Genomic DNA, 27,939 nt, shown 5'->3' on the forward strand with positions numbered 1-27,939 from the left:
GGAGTGGCAGTCCATTTTGAACCTGACACCTCCTTGTTTGTGCTGCTACTTAAATTCTGGCCTTTTGGCATACACACTGCTGTTATTTAGACTGACTTTAGGCATCTGAATGTGCCCTGGAGAGTTCAAATTACTTGCTAAAGCCCACTCAGAAATTGTGCGCGCAGAACCTAATACATGCATAATGGTATTGCTGCAAGGAGACACGAGAGGCAAAATACCACTCAGAGGAATCATTCCCCCCACACTTAGCCTAGGTTGCAATTGCAAACAGAATTACAGCTGTCATGTGAACCACTAACAGCAATAGGGACATACAGGTTTGTGTGACCTAGGTATTACTCTGATGGGCATGTACAAAATTACTACGGTAGCTAAAGATGTTGCATTTTACACAGAATCCCTTGAAAACATGTCTCAGAATGACCTCTTACAGAAGCTGTTTCCACCAGTTTAAATTCTACCCTCCGAAGACAAAACCACTTCAGTATGAAGACAGAGTTGGCACATGCCGCATTATTCCACTACCTCTTGAACTTGTTTTGCTGATGTTAACCTACATTATGTCTTTCATTTTTTGACCTGAATTGTTCAGGTCACAGATGTTTGGTGAGTGATGAGCAGCACTTACCCAAATGTGCAATCCTATTTCCAGCAGAATACAATGTGACAAGCCGATTTCAATGTCCAGGTCAAACAAATCTTTTCACTTGACTGCATCAACTTAATTGGACACAGTTGTTATCTTCTGTGTTAAGGTCTCACACTGTGAGGTGCTCAGTACTTCCACTTGCCACTGACTTGCAAGGGAGCTGCTTGTTTGGTGCTTTCATGGATGGGTGCTTCCTGTGGCAAGTTACTTTGAAGAAGTTGATATGTGTCCTGAAATAAAGGTAGCTTAAAACTTAGGAACAGTGATATTAGTTGGAAAAATTCTTTGCAATCCTTCGGGTACAAGCACCCTTTGTCAGGCTGAGGTAGCATTGGCAGTTGGTCTCTGCTCTTCCTGGATGGTCTATAGTCCATCCAGGGAGAGCATGGACCAACTGCAGATGTTTCCTCAGCCTGACAAAGGGTATTTCTACCCAAAAGTACCCCAACTATCTGAGGTGGTCTAATAAAAGATATCAGATTTATCCAACGAACCTTGTCTTTTAAAGTTTCGGTGTGCTTAAATATATTGTATTCTGTTTATTTAGCTATTGTATTCATTTAAGCTTGGATATACATTTCCAGAGAGGGCTTTCCCAAGGCATTGAACACCCGTTATGCATACTTAGGCTAAGGACAAACATTAAAAAAGCCTCAGCCTGAATTGATTTGATCTTTGCAGGTTAGTTTAACCTGGCTAGGCTGAATCAGTTTGTAGCTGCACAAACATCTCCTCTGGGCTGAGAAAAGGCAGGAAAGAAAGAACCTTTTCATGCCGCGTGCTGTCCACATAGTAGGACATGGCTTTGAAGTCTTAACGCCTTGGCTGTGCAAAGTGCTTCGACAGTCAGTTAAGGTATCTGAATTCAGTGGGACTGCTTTGTACACTCAAGTACCTTGCTAAACCGGGGCTCTGACTTCTATAAGCGAGGACTATGTTTATGGAAAGAACTAAGCACAACTGCAATGCTAACAGCAGTATATCTATAACAGCATATTATTTACAACAATGGCGTAGCTGTCAGATTACCTGTAAAACTTGCAGTAGTTGTTTTGATGGAGATAGAGAAAGCTTTGATTTCATACATGTTTGCCATACTCCAGCTATCTTAAATTACTTGATGAGTCACTTCCAGCAACTTCAATGACATGACAAGATCTACACTTGTTGCCCAGGCCAATAGAGCAAACATCTGTAGCTAAAAAAGGTTTTCTATTGTAATAGGGTTCACACCATGAGTGCATCTTGTATGACTGTCCATGTCTGACACTGTTAGCCAAGTGCAGAGCTAGTTTTCTGAATTGGACTTAGTAGGATTAAGAGCTCCTCACACATGTTATTTGGACCTTGGGTGTAAGCTAACAGGAATAAATGGGTGATGCATATCATGATTCATACCCTCACCCCTTAGAGGCTGCAGGAAGGGGAAAGAAAATTCCCTGCTTGGGGACACAGCTCTGTATTGTCATCATTCGTTGTTACTATAAGCCAGCAACAAATGAATAAAGTACACCCCCTTCCCACGCTCAGAAGGAAACGTGACTCATGGGAGTGTCTTTGAGTCATGGTGCTGCCCCCAAAGATTATCCACCCTCTTCTGCTCAAGTTTGTGTTAAAAAACCCAGTTAAGGTCCATCTAATCATCTCTGTATACATATTTCTCCTCATCTGTCTAGCAGGATGTCACTTCCTGCTTTCAACAGCTTATCAGAGCCTGTGAGAGCTATTCCTTTTTATTTTGGACAGCCAAGTGGAAAATGCCTCTCAGATTCAGTCTCTTCCCTTGTTTGGTTGATTACAAAGCCGGTCCTCAGATTTCTTTTCTGCCCGCCTCAGGCCTCCTGGTTTCTATCTCCAGCTTTTTTTGATCACTGATTCTCTGTCTGGTAAAAGCCTGACTGCCTGTGCTGCAGCCCACCTGATTATTACACTTCACAGTAAGGAGTTAGAAACCAGTACCTGGCTGACAGTAGACAGAGAGATGAGTATGTGCTGAGCAAGAGCTTAGATGTCTTAGGTGTGTTTTACTGAAAAGCAGTTCAAGACAGGAAGCGCTTGGAAAGTCATTAGGGGAGTTTTAATTTCCATCTGGGCAGCCACCTGAAACGTCCTCTAATCTTCCAAGTTAAAAACTGTTCCTTACAAATGCAACACTGCCCTTAAGTCTTAAAAATTCATGTTTTTCAGGATTAAGGGGTGTCTGTTTCTATGACTGCTAGTAGTAATAAAAGGAAGGAGAATGAATGAATGATGAGGTAGGGATCCATGTGTTCAGTCCACTCAGATCTTCCACTCACTCAGATCTGAACCTGATACCTTCCACATCGAGACCAGGGTCAAACAAAGTTGTGTGATCATCTCCACTTTATTTACCATCTACCTGACCATCATCATCCATCTCATCCAAGATGATCTACCATCTGGCGTCCGTATCCAGTATCGACTGGATGGGAAGGTTTTTCATCTTGGGCACTTCTGGGCATAAATGAAACTCACCACCAAGGACATCCACGACCTTAAGTTTGCGTCTGCTTGCTGCATGATGGCTCACTCTGCACAGGATGTGCAAGTGACCCTAGAGCTCTTCAACACTTCGTATAAGAGACTTGGCCTGTCGCTGAACGCTGCCAAGATGAAGGTTTTCCACCAACCCTTCCAAACTGTCTGAAAGATTGCAGTAATATTTATATTTATGTATCTACTCTTAAATGGATGGAGAAGTGGACTTTCTGAAGTCATAAGCAAGAAGCAGAAGCCTACCACAGATTTTTTATTTTTTTTTCTGTAATACAAATAGTTTCTATAGGTGTTTTGGATGGGCAGAGCAAGGATCTCCCATTGATACTTTCTCTGTTTCTGTGCTCAGAGGATTCCAGGATGGTCAAACCACCTAGCACTTCTTTTCATCAGCACTAACTTTGTTTGGAAAGAGGTAAATGAAGGGGTGGGGGGGAGGGGATGTTAGAAATAAAATGCGATTAAATAATTATTGCATAAATAAAAGGGGGTGCTAATGTCAAGAAGACTTCTGAATGCATCACCCATTCTTCCTATGCATCGGTTGTTTGTTTGTTTGTTTTTTAAGCCTAATGTATTAATGCACTGTGGTATTTAGCCTGGCTAATGTTAATGCATGGTTAGGCAAAACTAAATTTCACACAACCATTAGTATCCTACAGCTGACCTTCAACTTGGGCATAGGTCATTTGAAAACCAGCAGCTTGGAACTGCAAGAGTTAGTCTTTGACCTTCACTGACTTTCAGGTAAACCAGCTAGAAAATACCACTAAACCCCGTACTGTTTTAGCACTTAGCTGCGTACTTAGCAGTCTTCAGAGCTGCAGAGCAGGTTAGAAGTCACAGTATCATCATGAACAACTTTTTAGTGAGAAGCAAGCATGGTTGCTTCCCATCAGCAGCATTTTCTAATAACGGAGGAAGGAGAGTGACGGGCTATAATGTTCTCTCTCCAGCACTGGACAGCATATTTGAAAAGGATCTTGAGACCAATAATCCAAAATCTGGAGCATCTCAGAGATGTTTCTGATGGTAGAAGAGTATGCTGCTCTAAAGTCAATTGTAGTGTACTCTTGCCTTTATTAACCTAAAATTACATTTTAAAAAATATACCAAGCCCTGCTTTGCTGACCTTCATAGAAGCAAGGAGTGAGCAATATCCTTGCCTAGAGGAATCCCCAAATCTGGCTGTACAACAAACCTCAAACACAGAAAGCTGTATTCGCTTCCTCAGGCTTGTGCTTGCCCTCCTTTGTCCAGCCTTTCTTGTGGCCCAAGCAGACAGGGTTCAAACACATAATCTAGCCCCTGTGCGTGTAGGCAGAAAACCCCACGCCAGGATCCAGACAAGACTTGACTATACCTCCTGCCACACAGACCAAGATAAAGCAGGAACCCTGGATTCTTTTAAATGACCTAATATCTCCTGGTCCAAAAACAATGACAGATGATGAAGGCCCCCAGTCTTGCACTGTTCTTTATGGAGCATCATCTAAACAGTACATCATACTATCATAGTATTACTTCCTCTTTCAGTGATTTAAGATGTGTGTGTGGTTCTTCCTTCAATAAGGTACCTAGCTCTTCAGCTTAAGTAGAAACTCCTGCTTTAAGTGAGATTCCAGAGTTGCAGGAGGAACTAGTTGGAAGTATTTTGGTCAGACATTTAATCACAAAATACCATTTTTAACAACCACGCATGCACACACATGCCCTGTGTACAAAGGCTGACAATTTTACTTGGAAAAACCTTTTAAATTGTTTAAAGGAAAATTTTGGTTTTTGTTTGTTTTTTAAGGACGTTTCATTTTGAACTGTGTTGGTTACAACAGGTTATCAGTGGCTGGCATTAAAGAAGTTTCAAGACTGCTGGAACATTGTTTCGATACAAAACAATAGAGAAAAGCAGTGCTTGAGGGGGATATAATAAAGGTTTACAAAATATTAAATGGGGAAGAGAGAGTAAATAGGGATGCAGTATTTACGGTCTCTCACAGTACAAAAACTACGGGTCATAAAATGAAACGCCGAGGTAGTAAGTTCTTTTTTGCATAGCATGTAATTAAAGTGTGGGCCTCATTGCCACCAGATGTGGTGGCACCTGACAGTTCAGCTAGATTCAGAAAGGGATTGGACACATGCTGGGAGGAAAGGTGCGTCACTAGCTATTGAGCATGGGAGTTAGGGGTACAGCCTCCGAATCAGAGCTTCCTAGCCCTTAAATAAGGGGCGGGCAAAATAGTGGATCTGGCTGGTGGCCAGACTCCATTTCCCAGCAGCCCCTGCCTGTGTGGCTGGGGCCAGTTTCCACGGAGACCTCAACAGCAGCTGTGCTGTGATAGCAGGAGGGCGGGGTTTCTGTGGAGACTGGCCTCCGTGGCGCTGGCATGGCGCGTGGCAGGACAGGGGAGCTGCTGCAGGGCTGGGCTGGGATGCTGTGGTGGTGACAGCATGGCCCGGAGCCAGGGCAGAGCCATGGGCCACTGCCTGCACACCCCTGCCCAGGACACGCAGGCTGCAGATCACAGCTCTGCCCTGGCTGTCACTGCCGCAAGATCCCAGCCCAGCCCCAGAGCAGCTCCAAGCCCTGCCAGCAGGGGAAGTACTGGGGAGGGGCTTGCGGGGGCTATAGCCACCCCAGAATTCCCAATAGCCACTCCTTCCAGTGCCGCTGCCACCACCCACTCATCACAGGTCCCCCTCAGCCCCCTCGACCAGCAAGAGGCTGGCACCGCTGGTGCTGCCAGCGCTGCTGGGGCCAGTCTCTATGGAAACCCAGCCCTGCTGGGGGGGAGCGAGGGTATACTTGCCCCCCCCCCCCCCAGTTCCACCCCTAGCTTCAGACCTTGCAGGGCCCCCCTCAGGGATGCTCTTAGATGAGCTGATGAACACTTACTGTGGCTGATTCACTGTTATGAAATGATCCAAAGGACTGTAGGTTTCTGATGGGGTTGCTAGTGACCGTTTATTCCTAGCTCAGGGAAGCACAGACCGGTTTGACACAATTTAAGTGCTCTGAGATAGAAACAGACTCCTGGCAATGGGGTAAGAAGTGCCCTTCACTCAGGGAGTGACAAGTATCCAGTCTATCACTTTGCATTATACAGACATCGGAAGAAAAGAAAAGGTCATATGCTTCTTGGAGTGTTGCTCTGAGTCGCCCTGCTCTGCCATTCACCCAAACCTGCCCCCGCTCTGTTTTTTTAAATCAAGGACCCATCTTTGCAGTGATACCAACAGACAAGTCTGTATCCCCTGTATTTGAAAAAGCATCAAGCCAATGTCTTCAAATTCCCTATCTTGATTTTGAGCCTGACTGGAATCAAATGTAATGTTCATTCTGGTCCCATTCAACAAATCTCTAATGAAGTCCTATTAATTTTCAATCAAACTTCAAGTAAACCAATTAGCATTTTCATTTCTACAGAGCCACAGAGGCAGAATGCATAATGAGCCTCCCCACCTTGTTCACAGAGGAAGAAATGGCATGGAGAGACTCCTTAGTCCATCTCTCCTTACAGTATATTCCTCTTATCCTGCCTGCCTCTTGGAGGCACCAGATGGGATGTATTTAGGTGTCTGTAGCCCTACAGTCCCTCTTCTCTTCCAGCTGCTTTTGATGTCCCCCACCCCACCCCAGTCACTGCTGGTGCCAAAGCCGCGCCCTGAAAGCACAGTGCCCCCACACTGGGCATTGCACAGCCTCCAGCCCCTGCTGGGATTAGCATTGCCATGTCTTAAATATAAAATGATCATATTAGAAGTTCAAAATTATCATTTTTGTTAAAAAACTATTGTACACTGAAAATATGCAAATAAATATAGAAATAAGCTTGTTTCCTATTTACTGTATATTGCCAGTGAGTGGGTGACAGCTGGGTCCTCAAATTTGAAGCATTACTTTATTTTGAGGCAAGCAGTCACAAGAAAGTGTTAACAGCAAACCCAAAAGCCAGTTAAGACATCCTGAGGGGGACTTGGGTTTTGCATATGCTGCCCTAATTAGCTGCCTCACAAATTATCATACATTTTGAACACTTTTACTAGCATTGCTGGTACATCATACAAGGGTGGAAATTACCATGCATATATGACAATTATTGTACACCTGGCAACACTGGTTGTGCTGTCTTCTTGGCTGCTGCCTCCTTCTTGCCTACACCAGGAGCTGCTTGCTTGCATTCACGCTCCTGCCAAAGGTAGCGTCCCTGCTCCTGTCCCCTGAGCTACTGCCCTGCACAGAGCCAGTGCGGGGCTCTTACCCCTGAGCTTTCCCCAAGCCAGCTCTGGCCAGGGACTCAAATAGGGCCCTGCCTCAGGTGCAGGCAGGACAGGGGCTCTTGGGCTTGCACTGTCCCTCTCTTCTCCTGTGCCCGGCTCTCAGCTCCATCTCCCCCATGCCCATAACTTGCGGTGCATTGATTGTCACAGGAGCCCTAGGGGCCAGGGGAGTGCTAGTGTCCCTAGTATGATGTGGGGGCATTCACTGAATGCCGCAATGTCTCACAACCAGGCTTTGGCACCTCAGTGAATGGCACTTCAAATCCTGTGTGGTACAGACATCCAGAAAGCCCATGCCTCTAAGTTATGCAGGATTGTGTAAACACAGTATAGTTTAGCATCTGTTGTTATTAGTATTATTAGTATTATTGCTATTAGGGATACTTTTCCTTTCCTTTGTTGTGTACTTGGGGGCCCGTTGGCCAAGCTTTCAGGTTCAAAGTGCCCCTCTTCATACTGAACCCAGATTTGGAGAAGGCCATGGAAACCTTGTCCAACATCTCTCCCAGCTGTACAGTTGATCCCGCTGCAGATGTCACAGCTCTCCTACCCCTTCTCACCTCATACATTTCTAGGACCATCAAGGCCCCAGTGACACCCCCCCACCCTTGCACACTGATGTCTTCCTCAGTACTCAGACAATGACCGCCAAGGTTAAAGCCTCAGGGGTGCAGGTGGTAGCTGTATTAGTCTAAGGACATAGGCAGACAAGGTTCTGTGGGTGAATCTGATATCTTTTATCAGACCAACTTAAATAGTTGGAAAAAAATCTTCTTTGCCAGCTTTCAGGTATAAATACCTTCATCAGGCTAAGGAAGTGTCTGGAGGTGGTCTGTCAAAAAATAAGGTTAAAGCCTGATACTTAGTTAAGACACTGAGTCCTTTCAAAGAGTATGTGATTCAGTTAGGGTTTTTGCAGACCTGAGGGAATCATTGGCAAGTTGTCTGCCCTGCTCCTGAGCTTTAGCTCCTATGACATGAATACCCAACTCCATAAGTAAATACAAAGAACTGCTTATCATTTTTGAAAATGTAGAGCAGCAAATACAAGCCACCTGAAAGCAGGTCTTACAGCCCCTGCTAACAAACATTGCCTTGCAGTATGTCAGTAACTTCATCTGCCTCTTTTATGTAACTTCTCTTATTTTGTGAACAAAATATATCTGCTGAATTGGAAAGAAGTAAATCTAGAAGACACCAAGGTTATTTTATTATAATAAAGCTATTATCCCCAACAGATGCTGCCCCCAAATCAGTTTGTTTCATAAGTGCATCCCCAGTATTGCTTCAAAACAGCGTGCAATATTTAGAAACAATGCTGTTCCTAGACAAAGGCCTAATTAGGGTCCCTGCCTGTTTTCCAAAATGTTTTGTGAGTTTGAAAACAGAAGCAGGGGTGGTGGTGTGCATGTGTTTTGTGAACGCACAGCCTTTGCTGTGCATCTGTGATTCCAGAACGTCCCTTCACACCACGGTATTTCTGGTCTTGGTTTCTGTTTATCCACTTTCCCTGGAGAACAGTTTGTGTTGCTTATTTCCTATTGGGGTTGCTGGCACTGCCATGGCCCTAAAGGATTCTGTCCCTAGGAGGAAAGGAAATGGTTAAAGCAGAGCCTTGGAACTGAAACCACCCAGCTAAGACTGGTTCTGGCCTTGATTAAAGGCTGCCAAATGGGGTGTGGGTTGCTGCATGTTTGGTCTTTTTTTTTTTTAACTTTTAAAAACTTTGTTTTTTTTTTCATGTCTCTCTCTTTTTGGGGAAAACACTGCCTATTAGTGTTGGGATGAAATATTTTGGGCAGTGGGGCATTTTGCTGAGTGGGTATAAGCCTGTTTATAAAGTTTAGGATGAGATGGCTAGTTTGGGAAATGTCTACAGTTGTTCTTCTCTGACTGTCAGAAAGAATATTTGGTGACAGCCCCTCAACAGACAAGAAGAAATAAGCAAACATCCTCCCTTAGGTAGCCAAGGTCGGTGTCTTCTAACTACAAGCCTGACAACTACATGACATTAATAGGGGTATAGGTTGTAGCCCTGTGGGTCTAAGGACAGAGGCAGACAAGGTGCTTTGGGTGAATCTGATATCTTTTATTAGACCAACTTGAATACTTGGGGGAATTTTTTTTTTCCACCTATTGAAGTTGGTCTAATAAAAGATACCAGATCCTTCTAAAGACCTTTGAATGCCCATGACATAAATAGATGAGCTGTAATTGTGGGCCCAAAGGCTGAGGTGCAGATTCTGCTTGAAAAATGCAGCTTCTTATCAGGAGCTCTCTTCAGAAATGTGCAGCTTGGATGCCAAAAACATTTTGTTAACAGGAAAATTATTAATGTGAAACTGCAACTGAGAAGGTTAGAAATGCTGAAGTGACTTTGGTGCTTCATTGTTAGGTTTCTGTTTTTGGGGAGGTGGAGACTTCTTTTTCATTGCGTTTTCTTCAAGTGGTGTTTGAGTTCCTAACTAACTTTGGGCACTTCTGACAATTTTACTTGCAATATAAAAATACAAGCAATAATGATAAACATCCTAAATGCATTTTCAGCTCGTAGGGTCAGAGTCTCAAATGGTCTATTTGAGTGTAGATCAAAATAAGGAGTTGAATTATGCCACTGCCACTCCAGGACCTGGTTCATTGCCATGACCCAATATTTTCAGGCCTCCCAATGCAAAACCTACACCTGTCTTGCAGAGAGAAAAGGAACTTTCTCTTAGTAAAAAGCATGAACCCTGTAGCACAGGTCACTTACCATTTAATTAGTTTATTCAATGTAAGGTCATGGTCAGGATCAAGCCCAGGTTTCTTCTGTACCATTTTTGGTAGGGTTGAAAATGCTTTGTGTAGCAAATATACATCAAAGCCAGGAGGTGGTTTCAGTGCCAGCCAGCTTGAAAACCAAAACCAAACCAAAATAAAAAGTCTGGATTTGAATCTTCATAGATGCCAATTAAAGGGAGGCCTTGAGATGTGAAGCAGCACACAGCAATAATAAAAAACACACATTTGGGTTGAAGATGTGCCTGATTGCTAATGAGCAGACAGTTGCTATGCTATTCCAGGTGCTTTTAATAAACGCCTCTTTTCCTGGCACCTGTGACCCTGTGAACAAATCCAAAAGATTCATGAGTGGGCTACGTGCCCCTTGGTAGGTGTCTTAGGCAGGTAATGTAAGCCTAGTGAAATAAAACCTAATTCACAGCACAGAGGGCTGTGTGGATATTTTTTCTGATGAATCTGTCTGTGAAGCAATGATTCAGTCCTGAGAGACCTACCACATCACTTAAGCTTTGTTTTGTTTTCTAACCGGTTTCTGCCCCTCTCCTATTTTCTGTTCTGAGTGAAGCAAGAGCCTTTTCAGCCTCAAAGTTTTGGGTTCCTTTGAAAGGCACCTAGTGTTTGATTTGCACTCATTCATGCTAATACAACTCACTCATTTTCAGTGTAATTTTTCCTGGTTTGTGCCCTTTTAAGTGAAAGGAGAATCAGGCTCCCTTTTAAGAAGGAAATCAGTCCATAAGACTTGCTAATGTTGAAGCATATAGCAAACTTTTATATATAGCAGTTTTCTACTGCTAATTTTTAGTTATTTTTGTTTTTGCATCATTTACAGTAAACTTTTAAAGAAGTTCATAAGGTGTTTTTTTTTTTCTTTGAAGTGTTTCTCTACTGAGCACCTAACTTATTTCTGCATAAAATGACTTACTTGTGAAGAATAAAATGTCATCCAGTGCTAACAGAATCTGTTGTCTTTCCATAACTATTACTACTATCGAATGTGTATCCTGCAAATTAAATGGAGCATTTAACATTTTTGACAGAGAGTTTTTCTGTCAAAAATGTTCGTTAATATAAATTTTTAATTTTCTGCTGCAGGATCTTGCTTTTGATACATTTTTTTTGTTTAGAAAAATTGAAGAAGTCCCTTTCAAAACATTTTAAAGAAGTAACACTTCTGTTTTCCAAAAGAAAAATGTATTTGAAAATGAAAGGCCTTTCTTTTTCTCAAACAGTATAAGGCAATATTTAGAATGACTGTTTGGGGATCTCAAAATAATCATTGCTTTCTTTCCTGTCTGTGATTTCCTCCCCCCAATATTTTTTTTTTCTGGAAAAGGTTGAATTTCAATTTTCTCTTCCAGTTAGGAACAAAAAAAATAATTTTGCAACTGTTTATTTCCCATGAAGCAGGAGTTCTGCCAAGCTCCTAGGTTTAATTAAGTTAATATGGGATAGTAGCAGATTGCTATCTATTCCCTTAGGTGAGTCAAGAGAGGTACTTAGTTGTGTCAGGCTTCTGCTTTCCATCATTAGGGAGGTAAGTATGTAGTGGTGTCTGTCTGGGGCATGGTTCCCCCCTGTGTTCCTTCTGCATAGCGTGGATCCCCTTTCTATGGGGCTTGCTGGCAAAGCAGGAAACTAGCTCTGAGTCTAGACACACTCACTTGTGACAAAGAGGTTTTGTAAAACTGTATCAATCGAAGTGCTTCCATTACTTCTTACAATGGGCAGAATCTATGTTCTGTTACATATAAAGCATAGAGACTGGACATCTATGTGATAGGTGACAAAAGCCATTATATGTGCTTAGTGCTGAGATTTTTTTGTATAATGAAAATGGTTGAGGATACTAAACACCTTCTTGCTTTAGAGCATTAACCAGTCTGGCTAATCCTGGCATGTACCTGGAATCCAGCAGTAGATTCTGGAGTCCAGATTCTCTGACGAGTACTTTGTCTATTTTTTAAAGTCACATCAAATGGAGTACATTATGCTACTGTTTTGATGTTGTAATGTTGCAAGCTCATTTGTCAGTGATTTGAATGCCCATACTATGTGCATGCCCATGGAGAATTAAGCTTTGACTAGCCTGTGGCTCCTGCTTTTCAGGCTGCGACAATGTGTCCCCTTAATTACACACAGATGTTATTATTTATTTGCTGTAGTATTTTGCAGTGATGGCCTTGAGCCAACTAGCAACACTGTTGGGAACTCTGGGTACATTATAGATTCATAGATTCATAGTCATAGGTATTATTTTTTGTATTTTGAACCACTTGTTTATCCTTCAGTGAAAGCATCAACATGATGCTCAATAAATGTGAATTATTTCACATACGAGTTAACTGAGATGCAGAGAAGTTGAGTATACTTTTCTATGGTTTTGGTGACAGAGCTGCGTAGAAAACACAGAAGTCCTAACTACTATAAAACAACATCAGAATCAGCCTTTTTTTTTTTTTTTTTTTTTTTTAAAGAGTTGCCAGCTCTTAAATTCAGCCTAAGCAAAATGCTAGCCAGCACTCAGGGAAGGATATTCTGATTTCATCAATGCTTTCTCTTTCTCACCCAGACAGAGAAATGTGTCTGCAGAGGATAATACACAACATGGCCAAAGGATTAAACAGCCCAAGGAGAGAGCATCATTGGTATATTTTGCTACGAGGTACGCAAAACAAGCACCTCTTTTAATCAGTCTAATTTATATAATTCAGACTGCAAACTAGAGAAAATAATCAAGTGAGAAACTATTGTAATTATGCAAAATCAACCAGTGAACTAATTGAAGTGACAATACATCAGCATAATTCATGTATTTCAACACTGCTACATGCAGTAATTATAGAGGGTTATCCTGGTGAAACACTCCCGTTTTTTTACCGTGGGGAAAGAAGGGGAACTGCACTTCCAGTGCTGCATTTTTTAAGCCTCACTTGGAAAGCAGTGGAAAGGTAAGATGATGTCAGTATTCATTTGGGGAACAAACCAGTGCCTATTCCAGTTAGCTAGAGCCTTTGCAATAGGCACTGGATCAGATGTTGGAAACTGCAAAGTCATCTGCTGTCCAATCCTGTGTCACTGGATTCTAGCAGAGGAACTTTTGTGTCAGGTCTACAGGATCCAAACCGAGTCACTAGAGCACCTTACTGTTACATAAAATGTCATTCAAAACTGTTCCAGGTGGTATCATGTGTACTGTTGGGTTAGTTTTGATAAAGGAATGTGTGCTGCTCAAGTTGGAGTTGGATGAAATTTGTCATTTTTTAAAGTTTAAAAAAAAAAAACCTTAACTTTTTTGACAAAAAATAGCTTGGGCATTTTGACTTTTCTAAATGTTTTTCTTTGTTTTCATCAGCTCAGTAGTAGTTAAGGATGCTTCTAAATCCTGTGAGGCTGTAAATCACTGCTTTTTATTTACAGGGAATTAAGGGTGAAGGGTTGGGTCATTTCTTGCTTATCTATTTAGATGTATAGAAGCACATGGGAACAGGAGGGAGAACTTCACCTTGACCTCTGGATGCTCATGATCAAAATATATCCTGAATTCATAAGTAGGATTTAATATAACACTCAAATCCCTTTCAGCAGTTTCTCACCCTTAAAATTTTGGTTGGACCAATTTGCCCTGGGCCTAACAGGCTGTTTCTGTTCTTCTACCTCAACACTTGGTAGTTCCTTACTCAACCAGCAGTCCCATTAAAATGAGTAAGAGCGTTTGCAGTTCAAAGTATTCCTACATGTAAATAAAGGGCGAAAGAATCGACCAAGGACCCTGCTACTTTACTTTTAGATCACAAATGTCCTCTCTGTGGAAATGATGGAGAAAAAAATACCCTCCACTGCAAAGTTAACACAAGCTGTGATACGAATAATGTTCCCTGTAAACACTTGCGAACAGCTAATGGTATAAACAGAGGCCAAAAGAAAAATACAACTGGGGAGTAGGCCTGTGCAAACAGGGAAGTATTTGATTTGGATTCGGCCAATTCAGAGGACAGTGATTTGATTCAGAGATTTGGATCGCTGTTCTGAATCGATTTGGCCAAATCGGTTTTGGAAAATTCAGTGCAGATTCAGAGATTCGGCCGTAGACTATAATAGGGAATCACTGAAATACCTGTAACTTGGTCATTTTTTGTCAGATTTGGATGAAAACAGCAGGGATGGTAGCCCTTTCTGAGGGCATGAGGTCTTCCAGGTTTCAAGGAGGTAGGTGTAGAGGTTTCTGGGAAACTGCACCTCAAGGTGCTGACAAGAAAAACTGGTGACGTGGTGTTGTGTGTGTGTGTGTGTGTGTGTGTGTTCAGGCACAGCGGCGTGAAAACTGCAGGTCTGGTAGCCTCTGTCCTCACCCTCACAACTCCGCTGCAACCAGTAAGCCTCAGGCTTCTCCGAGATCTTACAGGTCGGGGCTTTCCACAGCCAGGACTGTGCGGTGGCTAGAGGATATCAGGTGCCTCCTTCTCCTACCTGCTTTTCACCAGGGATGTTCACAGTCCTGGCACTTCCTAGGGCTGCCGCGCATGCAGTTTTAGGTGGTGCGAGGATGATGTGGGGCTTCCTTCTTCCCATATAGCCCCAGCCCTTATGCCTCCAAGTTCTCCTGGCTCGGGAGCTTAGCAGGGAGATGTTCTTCCCCTGCTCGTGGGTGAGAAACTAAACTGCCGCCTCCAGCTCTGAGAGCAGGCAATTTCATAGCTGCCCTGTCCTGCCATGTACATCCCCCCTCGTGCGGGCATGAGGCCTGCCAGGTTTCAGGCAGAGGTGCACGGGTTTTCTGTGAACCTGCACCTCAAACTGTTGAAAGCAAAACTTGTGTCACTTGTGTGTGTGAAGGGGTCTGGTTGTAGCCGTGTCAGTGTACGGACGTAGCCCAGAGAAGGTTCTTAGGGTCAATGTGATATCTATTATTAGACCACCTGAGGAGTTGGAGAAATTGTTCCTTGCAAGCTTTTGGGTTTAAAAACCCTTCATCAGACTGAGGAAGCATCTAGTTGGGGCGCGTGTGTGCGTGTGTGTGTGCGCGCGGGTGCGTGCTCTTCCTGGACAGAAGGCATAGTAAAGAAGCCAGAGGCTGGCACGCAATGCAGGCAAGAAAGGCAGTCAGTGAGAATGGAAATGGAGGTGTCAGGGTTGAGAGAGAGGCTGGGGAAGGGGTATGTAGCAGGTAAAAGTAGGGAGGTACCTGGGGAGTCAGATGTCAGGCAGGTTGTAGCGTGTCATAAATCCAGCGTCTATACTGAGTCCATGCATTTCTATATCTAGGAGGTTGGTGAAGTGAAGCTCATAGGTCTGTCTGTGAAAAGTGGGTTGTAAATTCCTGTTGAAGATCAGGACTGAGAGACTGGTAGTCGGCACCCGTGTCACGAGTTTTGCCTGCTTGTGGCCAAAGGTGCAGGGCCCCAGAGCCCAGACTCCCCCTGCACCTATCTGCTTGAAACTTGGCAGGCTTTGTGGCCTAAGGAAGAGCTACCATCCCTGCAGTTTTCACCCCACTGTGGCTTCCACACACACGACATGAGTTTTGCTTTCAGGAATTGGAGATGCAGTTTCCCATAAATACCTGCACCTATCACCTTGAAACTTAGCATGCATCATGGTCTCAGAAGAGGCTACCATCTCAGCAGGTTTCATCTAAATCAGCCAGAAGACAACGAAGTTATAGCTACTTCATTGGTTCCCCATTATACTCTATGGCCGAATCTCCAAATCATATCTGGATCTTCCTTAGTGATGCGGCTGAATCGAATTGGAAAAACAATTCAGATATCTGAATTGAAACTCTGGCATCCAAACTGGCTGAATCCGAATTGAATAGTTCCCTTTTCGCACAGGCCTAATAGGAAATCTCTAAACAGCCTCAAAAGAATGAGAAGCCTGCAAAGAGTTAATCTGTTATTGGGAATGACAACTCTGCTCACTATCTGTTTTAGTCAAAATTGATGATAAAAAAGTCACTGCTTTTAAATTAATAAATACTGTGTTAGAAGAGTAATTGGAAGTTGCATGAAATATGGATTTGGAACGTTGGATGTAAATAATAGAGCATATCATTTTGATTTTGGCTTTAAAAGATTTCTATAGAAGTGCACATTTACTTCACATTTGTTTTCCTGTTGCCCACAGATTTGCCCTAGTCCCATCACTAATATTGATGTGATAAAAAATAACAACAAGAACTGCAAGATTATTTAAAAAATGGCAGTAATTATGGTGATAACATAATGAGAACAATTAGTATAGCAAAACCTAAGTTTGAATTGGAATGCATGCACATACCTTTTCAGAAGGTCTCTGTGGTATCTTTGATCTACCTTCTGACTGTTATAATGGTCTGCTTTCTGCTAGCAGAAGTGATTGCCATGTGAAAGCGTTCAGCCATAGTTATCCAAGGTTCAAGTGTGGTAAAATAAACTTGTAGTTAAAGCAGCTGATCATGGATCAGGCTAGCTGAAAATACTCTAAAAAAAAGCCTTTCAAAGAGAAAGCTAGGATTTGGATTAAACTAAAATTCTCATGGAAAGTGTTTTCATTGGTCAAAAATGTTTTTTGTTCATTGGCAAGAGAAGAAAATACCTGCAAGCCATTTTTGTCAATTTTTTTGGCCTTACATTTTTCAGATGTTAGAAAGTATTGGCAAAAGTTGAAATCCTTAGTCTAGGAAAAAGAGTACCATTTTTTGGCGATCACTATTAAAAAAATCTGTATACACTTACTTCCTCTGTGATTTTTGGATACAACAGTTAAATCTCTTGGGATCAGACAGAAGGCAAGAGGCAGTGCCTGTATGAAAGACTGAACAGACACCAAGTTGACATCACTTCTAGAAAGACACAAAAGCCCATGGCAGAAAACCTTTCTGGAAATTCAGTCAGTGACATTAGAGTAGCTGCTCTTCAACAACAAAACTTTAAAAAGCAACCAGTCTATGAAATTGTGGAACAACAAATCAAACTGAATAGTGATAAGTATAGTCTCAACAGAGGTTATGGATTCTTATCCCATTAACTGGCATGGCTTTTATAAACCCCTATTATCTCTGAACGGGTTAACTCACTGTCATCTCTCAGCAGAGCCCCTGCTTTCTGCCCCTCTTTCCCCATCTGGGGTATGATGATAAACTACATCCAAGTGGAGGGCCTGATGGCAACATGATGGGATCATGTGTGGTGGGGTAGCTCCTATAAACACAAGGAGTCAAATATGCCAGCATTCAAATAGATACTCAGTGGGATCAGATGTTTGCATGCACATAATGACATTGAGAGTGAGGCTGCTCTGAGTATCTTGCTTTATTGTAAATCAGCTAACGGAATTTGATGCATCTTTAAGCACTGCAGGAGGCTTCTTTGCTGGGAGTTTTGCCAGGGAAAATGGGACTGGATCTGGGGCCCATGGAGATCTAGAAATTAAACACATGCTGACATGCTTTGCTGGATCAGTGCCTTGATCTCCTGGTATTCTCAGTATGATCTGCAGTGATTGCCTTTGCCTTTCTCATATCTTAATAGTTACCACCACTTCGGTCATTATGGGCTTTTCATCCTTTTCTTGTTGCTGTTAAAGGCCAAAGGCGTGCGCGAAGTTTGCATGGTGAAAGACACCCCCTGGACTGAAGGTACGTAAGGGAAGTTCTGCATAGACTCTGCATTAGTGGAGATACCCAGAATGCAGTAAGTTAAGCACGTGATTAAGTTTTTGCAGCATTGGGGTCTATGGAAATGAGAGAAAGGGGGGAGAGACTATCTCAGGGGGAGGCAATTATTTGGCCTTGTGGGCCGTATAAGGAGTTTTGTTGAGCTGGTGTGAGCTGGGTCAGCACCCCACCCCCTTCACCCTGTCCCCACTGCACAGCAGTTCAACAAAACTCCCTGTGTGTCCCCATCCTGTCCTCTTGTCCATGCACTCTGCTCATGTCGGGTCCCGGCCGATCTCCGTGGAGACCCTAGAATTGTGGAGTGGTGAAAGCATGGCGCTAGGGCCTGGGGCAAAGCCACAATCTGCTCTCCGCACACCCTTGCCTGGAGACCCGGTGTGCATCACAGGGGTGTGTACCACAGGAGTGTGCAGGAAGCAGATCATGGCTCTGCTCTGTGCTCAGCTGGAATAGGGCCATGAGACAGTGGGGAGTGGCGTCCAGGAGTGAGATGGGCAGGCAGGGTTGGGACTGCAGGGCCCTCGCCCTGCCCTGTTGCTGGCCCATGATCCCAGCCCTGGGCCTGCCTTCCCACAGCCTCATTGCAGGCGAGCGTGGAGCAGATCCATGATCTGCTGCCTTTATGTCCCTGCAAAGGATGCTGGTTCTGCAGGCCGGGGTGTGCAGGGAGCAAATTGCAGCTCTGCCCTCTCCCTGTGCGGTCAGTGCCCTGCAATCCCGCCCCATGATCTTGTTTTCTAAAGACTTGTTTTCTAGAAATCAGGGTTAATGGGCATGTTTGTTATTATTACACCCCTTTAGTTCTTGAGTAATCAGGTTTCCTATCAGCTGTTCCCTTACTTTGCCTAGCGTAAAATCCAAACTGACAGGTTCATCCCATTTGACTGTTTTAAACTTTGCCACAACATTGATTTCCATACCTTCCTTTGCAAGTAGGCCAGGTGTAACAGGAGTTATTGGGGAAAAGAACATCATTAAGAGTCTGGAGAGCTTCTTGACCAGCTTTTAAAAAATGCTTACATGCAGGTTACCTACACCTATTAATTTAAAAATGTCTAACTGTAGTAGCTTCTGTTTAATACCTTCCTTAGCTGCTGCTGAAATGGAAAGTATCTTATTATTGTGACCATCATATAATAGGAGTTAATTATATGATGTGAGATTCTCTCCAGTAAAAACTGAATTATGTTACACTGGGCTCCAGTTATTCAACAAAAATACATTGGCGTGTGCATTAGCTGAAAAATGTGTCCTGGAAGAAGTTCCCTGGAAGTCATAATGAGAAAATCAAAACTACAGCATTTCACCCCAACTTCCTCTTTTGGTCTCAAGTCAGGAAGCCCTCAAACAGCCTTGTAAGCACTGATTCAAGTGTCTTCATATCAAATACACTCTCTGATCAGCAGAGTGGAGCCCTGATCTTTTTGAGGGGACTCTAAGCAATAGTATAATGCAAATGATAAGCAGTTTCAGTAATAGTAGATGTCTGGAAAAGATTTTAGAACCCCATATAGTTATAAATAATATCTTAAATGTGCCTTGTGATTCATTTCCCTATCCATAAAATGATTTGAATACTTCCTTATCTCACCAGGGTAGCAATGGTGCGTGATGCATTAGATGGTGTTTAGACAGTCCGGTGATGATGTTCATGTAAGCACACTGACGGATAGATTGCTTGACCATTGCTGTCTTATCATTTCCTTGGGCTCCTCAATCTGTCCTCCATTATCCACCTGTTACCTCTCGTCACATACGTGGATAATAAGCTCTTTAGGTCAAACATTTTGGTTTGACCTTTATTCCGTATCTTGCTCATTTGGGTCTTGGTAAGTGATTGGGGTTCATAAATGCTACTAAAACACCACCACCATCTCGCAACAACATTATGATGAAGAGATGTAATACCTCTTATTTCTTCAGGATGTTCAGAGCTTTTCAGAATAGCAAAGGAAAACATTTCTCTAAGATAACAAAAGAACGTGAGCTCATAGGCCGTAATGCAGCCCATTGGAAATACAGAAGGACATTGAGGATTTGCTGCTAAATGCTCTCCCCAGTTCACTTTTTTGGGCATACATCGGGCAGATTCTCAAAAGGGTCAAAGATGAAAGATGCATCAGCTTATTTATCTATGGGGCCAGTCTTCTGCAGAGGGTGGGGTTTTTACCCTATATCAGTGCAATTACTCCCATGAATCTGTATTGAACATGTTTATAAATATATGGAAAGGCTGATTTTGAAAACAAAAGGCCATCTGGGTGCTTGTAAGTGTAATACAAGATAGCGGATTCACCCAAAGAACCTTGTCTGCCCATGTCCTTAAACCACCATGGCTACACCCCCTGTAAGTGTTTGGCAGACACGCTGCCCAATGAATAAGCCATCACTGCAAGACAAGGCTTACTATCCCCTGCGCTTATTGAGACAGTTGATCAGGTTTAGTTATGCAGCATGGTCTCAACATTTTCTTCTAGCAGAGGTTTGTGACAATGCAGTGCCTTTAATTCCACTTGGCCAAAAGGGAACCTGTAGGGTAGCCTCTTTTTATAAAGCACAGGTGTTATTGATCTTTACTAATCACATGTTGCTACATGGCCTTTTTGTTGGCTATGGCACATAGATACAACCTGCTGACACAAGCTTTTCACTGAGCCGTGGGGTTGACAAATGGGGAGAGGGTTGCTAGTGTCACACCAGCTGACAAGATCTAGTGTTGTTCTGTTGCCAAGTTTTTTTGTTTGGGTTTTTGTTATAGGGAGGTGGAACAGTTGCAGAGGGATTCATAAGCTAATGCCTATTACTTATATTCTGCTGCATTGAAACTTGAGCTGCCAAATTCAAGGGAGGAAAAGCATTGCAACTGAAAATATAAAAACAGGGGCTAGGTACAGACATTCAAAAAGCCTGAGGCAGACTCAATCTAAGATGCATGGTTTTCAAAATAGCATAGATTAGATTAGCAACAAATAAAGCACACTTTTGCCTGGGGCAGGGGGGTGATGAGGCTGCCAGAAGGGCAAATAAAACTCTGACATGCATCAGCTGATGTGTGACCAATAGATCCAGGGAGGTGCTCCTCCCTCTCTATTTGGTGTGGGTGAAGCCTCAGCTGGAGTCCTGCATCCAGTTCTGGGCACCGCACTTCAAGAAGACTGTGGATGAGCTCAAGAGGGTACAAAGAAGGGCCACCTGTATGGCTAAGGGCGTGGAGGGAAGGCCCTATGAAGAGAGACTCCAGAAACTGAGGCCTGCTCAGTCTGAGTAAGAGACAGCTGAGAGGTGACTTGATAGCTGCCTACAAGTACGTCAGCGGGGAGCAGCAAGAACTAGGAGAGCAACTATTCACCTCCAGGGAGGACAAGGACCAATGGGCATGAGCTAATAGAGGGTAAATGCAGGTTGGACATAAGGAAAAACTTCTTCTCTGTAAGGGTCACCAGAATCCGGAACACACTCCCAGCAGAGGTGGTGCAGTCAACCTCCTTGGAGGTGTTCAAGGTGAGGCTGGACAGGTACCTTGTTGAGCTCATCTGAGCCCAATAACTTTCTGCCCACAGCAGGGGACTGGACTTGATGATCTTGATGATGGTCCTTTCTGGATCTGTGTTTCTATGATTTTATGCACTGGCCAAGGCCAGGAGGCTGGGGAGTGCTCCTGCACACCTCCCAGGGCTCCCTGTGCTGCTGGAGATAGCCGAATGCCCAGGCCACCCCGCCACTTCATCTTCCAGCCATAGGCATCTGTCAGCTGCAAGCAGGCAGCAGGAGTGGGCAAGGAGGGCATCTCTTTTCCTGAGCACCTGCATCCCTGGACCATGCCTCTGCACCCCATGATGTACACACAGACCTGACACAGAGCCCAGGAAAAGCCCTGTGCTCAGGCACAGCCCCAAGCAGCCCAACCTGGCTGCTGGGCATGGGTCAGCAAGCCTTCTCCTGATGCCATGTCATCTATCAGCTGCAGGCAGGCAGTGGGAGGAGGCGTGCTTGTCCATGTCCCGCAGCCCCGTCAGGCTCCATGGGGCTGCACCCGAGCCCAGAGGTTCATGTCAGGTCTGTGTGTACGTCGCAGGGTGCTTCATGCCGTGTGGAGGCATAGCTTAGGGATGCTGGTGCCAAGGTGCTGGGGCTTGTGCACAGAAAAATAGATGCCTCCCTTCCCCACTTCTGCTGCCTTCCTGCAGCTGAGAGCTGACCGGAGGCAGGACTCTGGAAGGAGTCAAGAGTGGGGCAAGTGCTACTGCACCTCCCTGCGAGGAGGGGCTAGCAGGAGCCACAATGGAGCATGGGATGCCAGTGGACAGTGACCTAACTTGAACTGATAGGGGATCTGGTACAGAAGTTAGATTCACTGGTCTAACCTAAATTGATTAAGTTTGAGAGCACATCGATTCAGGTCTATCTTAGAGCAGGCTCCACCATTTTTAGACCAGTCTATGTGCAATTAACTTCTCTTCTTGGTTTCAGACTGGTTTCTTATCACTTAGGGTATCTTTACATGTGGTCTGGGGGTGGAGGGGAGTTGCTTTAATTTGAGAGTTGCTCTAATGAAAGCACCCTCCCCCATACTTCAAAATGGTGCTGGGGGTACTTTAATTAAAGCATGATAAACTAATTAGCATGTTTTAGCAGACTTAATTGAGTCAATTATTCTGTGTACATCTGCAGGCACCCTCAGACTGTACCTGGCCAGAATTTGCCATGCTTAGACCAACAGGGTCTACAGTCTCATGTTGTGTCACCAGAAAAAGGCAGCAGAAAAGAAACCTGCAAGAAATACTGATGTGGGCAATTATGAAATAATTTGCCTGAGGGACATTTTTTTTCCTATTATTTATTTGCACTGCAGTAAGTATGTAGGATCCTGTGTGTTAAATGCTGTCCAAAGTCAGACTGTGCCCCAAAGCACACTCAGTCTAGGTATTTATTTTATGGTAGTACTCAAACTCCAGCTGAGATGGGGGCTCAGACTTCATTCTGTGTCCACTGATGGTGAGTAATAATCTGAAGAGAATAAAGAAGGGCATAATGGAAGTATGATCATCTCCTTGTTGCAGATGGGGAGTTGGGGCAAAGACAAATAGACTGTCCCAAGGTCACATTGGGCATTTAATAGCTGGTTAAGGCACCTAGAAAAATTGGAGGGTTGGGCCAAAAGAAATCTCATGAGGTTCAACAAGGACAAGTGTAAATTCTTGCATTTAGGATGGAATAATCCCATGCACCAGTAACTGGGGGCTGCAGGTCTGCTGAAAAAGACCTGGGGGTTACAGTGGACAATAAACTGAATACGAGCCAGCAGTGTACTCTAGTTGCTAAGAAAGGGAATGGCATACTGGGCTGCATTGGTAGGACCATTGCCAGTAGGTCAAGGGAAGTGATTATTCCCCTCTATTCAGCACTGGTGAGGCCACATCTGGAGTAGTGTGTTCAGTTTTGGGCCCTCCGCTATACAAACAATGTGGACAACGTGGGCAACAAAAATGGTTCAGGGGCTGGGGGACATGACTTGTGAGGAGAGGCTGAGGGACCTGGGCTTATTTAGTCTGGAGAAGAGAAGACTGAGGGGGGTTTAATAGCAGCCTTCAGCTACCTGAAGGGAGGTTCAAAAGAGGATAGAGCTGGACTGTTCTCCGTGGTGGCAGATGACGGAACAAGGAGCAATGGGCTCCAGTTGCAGCAAGGCAAGTTTAGGTTGGATATTAGGAAGAATTGTCTCACTAGGAGGGTAGTAAAACACTGGAACAGGTCATCCAGACAGGTGGTGGGATCTCCATCCTGGGAGGTTTTTGAAACCCAGCTACAAAAAGCCTTGCCTGGGATGATGTAGTTGGGGCTGGTCCTGCTCTGAGCAGGAGGTTGGACTAGATGTGTCCTCCTGAGGTCCCTTCCAACCCTCATTTCCTAGGAATCTATGATTCTTGCCAAGTTGGGTTACATGAGGGCAAAAAAGTAATGATTTAAGATGGAGCTTGGTCATTTAATTAACAGGATTACGTGATGGGGTTGCTTGCGATAGTAGGACATACAGCCCAGTGATCCAGCAGGTCATTTCCAGTCCTATGTTCCTGAAGCCCAACCTGTGCAATTGCTTCAGGACTATGCTATTAAAAAACTGTCATTATTTTCCATTCCCCATAATGGCCAATTTATCCAATGTTTCCCTTAGGTAGAGCTGATTTAGAGAATGTGTTGGCTTCCTCCATACACCAGTACCAATCACTTCCAATGGGATGACAGTAGCTTTCACTGGAACAGTGGCCTGCAGGGACCTGTTGAGGGGGACCTTTCAGCTCTCATGTAGAAAGGAGATGCTTTGAATGAGCTTCTCCAAGAACAGGTCAATGCTATACATTGTGTATAACTTGCCAAAGGTACCAGTGCTGTTCCTACAAAGTTAGGCTATAGCTTAGTTTAATTGCAGGTATATCATACATCCTAGGAATCAATCCATACCTGTTCTTCCATCACTAACCTATTGCATCTACATATTTCATGATTTCCTTGGCATTCAGAGCAAGCACTTAGTTTTGATCAGATTTCCTTGCTTTTGGATTTAAAGTGAAATAGTCATCTCATTGTGAATGGATAGTTTCCCATGCTGTTGTGTTTTATTCTACCTGGTGCATAAATCGAGAGTGTCCAAGGCTATTACCCTGTCGGGAATTGCTGACATGACATAAATGAGATTTATTTAGTCTATTACTTTTAGAAGTAACCAGGTCAAATAATATTAGGCTTGTCATGAGAAAATGTACAATCCACTAATACTTCAGTGTGTGTGTGTGTGCGCGCGTGTGTATTACACATATAAAACTACTGTAGAATTATCAATAGTCACATACATGCTCATGCAAAGCTCTGTAAAAAACTGCTTAGATGTGAAGATGAATTCTCTAGTCTGTGAATCCCTTAGTTGGCACTACACTGTACTTTCTTCAGAATACTTTTATTTATGAAAGAGTTATGCTGCTGGGGCTAAATACTGCACTATGCTAGTAGGAGCCCTTCTGATTTAAGTCAGTTGGAAAAAAAGGCAGGTACAGACAGCCTCACAGCTTGCCGTTAGAAACAAATGAATTGTGAGCAGTGGCATGCATGTGTCCTGTCTGAGGGTCTTAGTGCACATACTCACTAAACTGTTCATGGACTTAAAGTTAAGCACCTGCCTGGTTCTTGTAGGACTGAGGCCTGGTATAGATGTGTGGCCCACTGGTGAAGTCTTCTAATACCATTTAGTTCCTTATCTGTTGGACTGTGTATCTGCTCTTTGCCCCAGATGTTTCAAATACTTAGGGGCATACTTACTTTTTGAGCCCATTCACAAGTAGTTGTAGGATCAGGGACCCAAAAAGAATAAAGCAGGTGCAAGAAAAGATTAATAATCATTTCCATTTTGCAAGAGGGAAGTTAAGGCATTGAGATTAAGTCACATATCCAAGGTCATCTGGGTACTCTGCAGCAAAGGCTGAAACAGCACCTCAGTCTCAATCTCAAATCCTTATGCATTGCCTTATGCATGTTGCTCTGTGTTGCCTTAGTATAAATCCAAAGTCAAAAGTGTTACTCCAGAGTGACAAACCTAATTGAAAGCAAACGTCAGGCTGGTATAGCTAGCACCACGAATACTCACTAACATGGTAGTTTAGGTATCAGTCCTATTATTGGGTCCTTCCACCCTGTGCAATGTCAATGGAATCATTACAATGCAAATGTGGCTGTGTTATCTCCCAAGACCCCCCTGATAAAATTCATTATACTTGTCCAGCTACTGTTCTGATGGTGATTTCAAATCATCCTTGACATTTATGTAATCCTTACCATTTAGAATCATTGCAAAACTCCTACCTCATTCCCACAAATGTAACCTCTTATTTGTTTCCAGGGCCTCTGTGAGATTTCATTCTATTTCCCCAAAGCAAGCATTTTGGTGTGGTTTTTATTCTTTCAAAAAAAAAAAAAATGTAGGCAGCCAAAATACACAAATAAACAGCTGGTAATGAAGGAAAGCAAGTTCTCCATGTGGGGAAAGGGAATGTCATTGAGGAAATTGATTTTGGTTTCAAAGGTATGAAATAAAAGCGTTTATAAAATTATAAACAATACATACATAGTCTTTGTATTTAATTTTTCCTTGCTTCTTTTATTTTTTGAAAAAGGGAGAGAGAATATAAAGAAAATGGCAAAATATTAGATAAATCCCAGATTCAAGTAGGGGGATTTACTTTTCCACTTCCCACCCCACTGGCACTTTCAGAGGTATTTTTAGCCTGAACTGTTTTGATTGGAAATGCCCCCAAATGTGTAAGGATGAGATTGTGGAAAGCAGAATTTGTCATGAAAATAAACACTTCTACCAAGAAAAATGCCCAGACCAAAGACACCAGATGTTCTCATTGACTGAAATAGCAAATCTAGCCAGTGCAAAGTGAGATGGACAAGCAATGCTCTCAAGTCTGATCCAGCAGGGCTTGACTTAACTTGGAGCCCCTGGGGAGTCCCTCTAAAGCTTGTTTGGCCATGGGTTGTATTAAATATTCTCTTATGTAATACACGACTTAAAACTGCCCCTTACCTGGTTCATTTATTGGGTTTCTGGTTAAACATAACAGGCTGTTTTCTTGTTAAGGGAAGGTTTGTGCTGGAAGGCTCCAGGATTGCCATATCAATTAGAATTAAAAGAGTGACAAATCTGCCAACTCTAGTTTACACTTTGTCTCAGAGGAACTGGGACACCGAAGAAACCCCGGGGCAGCAAGGAGTCATACTTACCTCCGGAAGAGTCGGGGGAGACACATACACCGAGGACGCCGGCGCTGGTGATCAGCCGGGTGTTTATCCGGCTGCGGCAGAGCAGCGGGGGCGGAGGACGCCTCCCGGAACAAACAAAAAGCGGCCCTGCGGAGGCAGCGGGGCGGCTGATGAAGAGACGAGGGGAGTGAGTTCCTGTGGGGAGCAGATCAGCCGCCGCGAGTGCAAGAGGCGGAGCCAGAGCGGGCTCCGAGAAAGCCGTCAGTACACCCGGCAGCCGTGCTGACGGTAGAACCGGCTCCGACGCTGTCGGCAGAACCCGTGAAGGAGCCGGCTGCGGTATAGGCGACAGAGCCGGTGGAGGAGCCGGCTGCGGTATAGGCGACAGAGCCGGTGGAGGAGCCGGCTGCGGTATAGGCGACAGAGCCGGTGGAGGAGCCGGCTGCGGTATAGGCGACAGAGCCGGTGGAGGAGCCGGCGGCGTCGGAAGCAGCAGAGCCGGGGGTGAAATGGACGACGCTGCAAGCAGCAGAGCCGGTGGAGGCTCCGGCAGCGTCTGGAGCAGTAGAGCCAGGGAGGGAACTGGCTGCATTGCAGGCAGCGGAGCCAGAGAGAGAACCGGTGGTATCCTGAGCAGCAGAGCCGGTGGAGGAGCCGGCTGCGCTGTGGGCAGAAGGGCCAGCGAGGGAGCCGGCCGCATTTCAGGCAGCAGAGCCGGTGAAGGAACCAGCCGCTTCGTAAGCCGCAGAGCCGGCGAAGAAACCGGCAGCCGGGTTAAAGAAGGAGCCGAGGCGGAAGGTCTGGGCTGGCAACCCCGGCAGACGGCCCTTTGAGCCGAGGACCTTTACGGATGCTTGGCAGGTTGGGGGTAAGACAGCGGCAGACCCAGGGCACCGTGGAAGCCAAGGAGAGGCAGAGCTATAGGTGGCGAGTGGCCAGGGTATAGGGGAGGACAGAGCCCCAAGACTACCCGCGGGGAACCACGCCAACTCTAGGAGCTACCCCAAGGAAGGAAGTTACATTCAAAGTCGTGGCAGGAGAGTTCAGGGGTCCTCCTGACTTCACCGGGTAGCCTCCGGGGTCCACCAGCAAGCCCAGGGCCTGCAATATCTAGGGCTCGGGCGAAGGTGGCACGGGAACACCTACTAGAGCGGAGGCGGGTACACACTTCTAAGTATCGCGTGTCTTATAATAGCAGACTTGCCAAGTCACCCACGGTTTTATTGCAAATCTTATGCTGCTTGATTTGACTTCTTTTTTTTAAGGCTACAGCTCCCAGAAAAAGGAAATTACCTGG

General features: G+C 44.3%; 1 protein-coding gene across 1 annotated transcript; it reads right to left on the minus strand.

The window, feature by feature from the left end:
• Positions 1–192: 192 nt before the first annotated feature.
• Positions 193–27,849, minus strand: LOC132244226 (uncharacterized). Its single transcript, XM_059715364.1, has 2 exons — positions 26,664–27,849; positions 193–882 (listed from the first exon to the last, which is right to left on the minus strand). The coding sequence occupies exons 1-2, from the start codon at positions 27,340–27,342 to the stop codon at positions 857–859; spliced, it is 705 nt and encodes a 234-aa protein (XP_059571347.1). The 5' UTR covers positions 27,343–27,849; the 3' UTR covers positions 193–856.
• Positions 27,850–27,939: the final 90 nt, after the last annotated feature.

This window comes from Alligator mississippiensis, chromosome 11 (genome assembly GCF_030867095.1).
Source record: "Alligator mississippiensis isolate rAllMis1 chromosome 11, rAllMis1, whole genome shotgun sequence".
In the NCBI taxonomy this organism is placed as follows: Eukaryota; Metazoa; Chordata; order Crocodylia; family Alligatoridae; genus Alligator; species Alligator mississippiensis.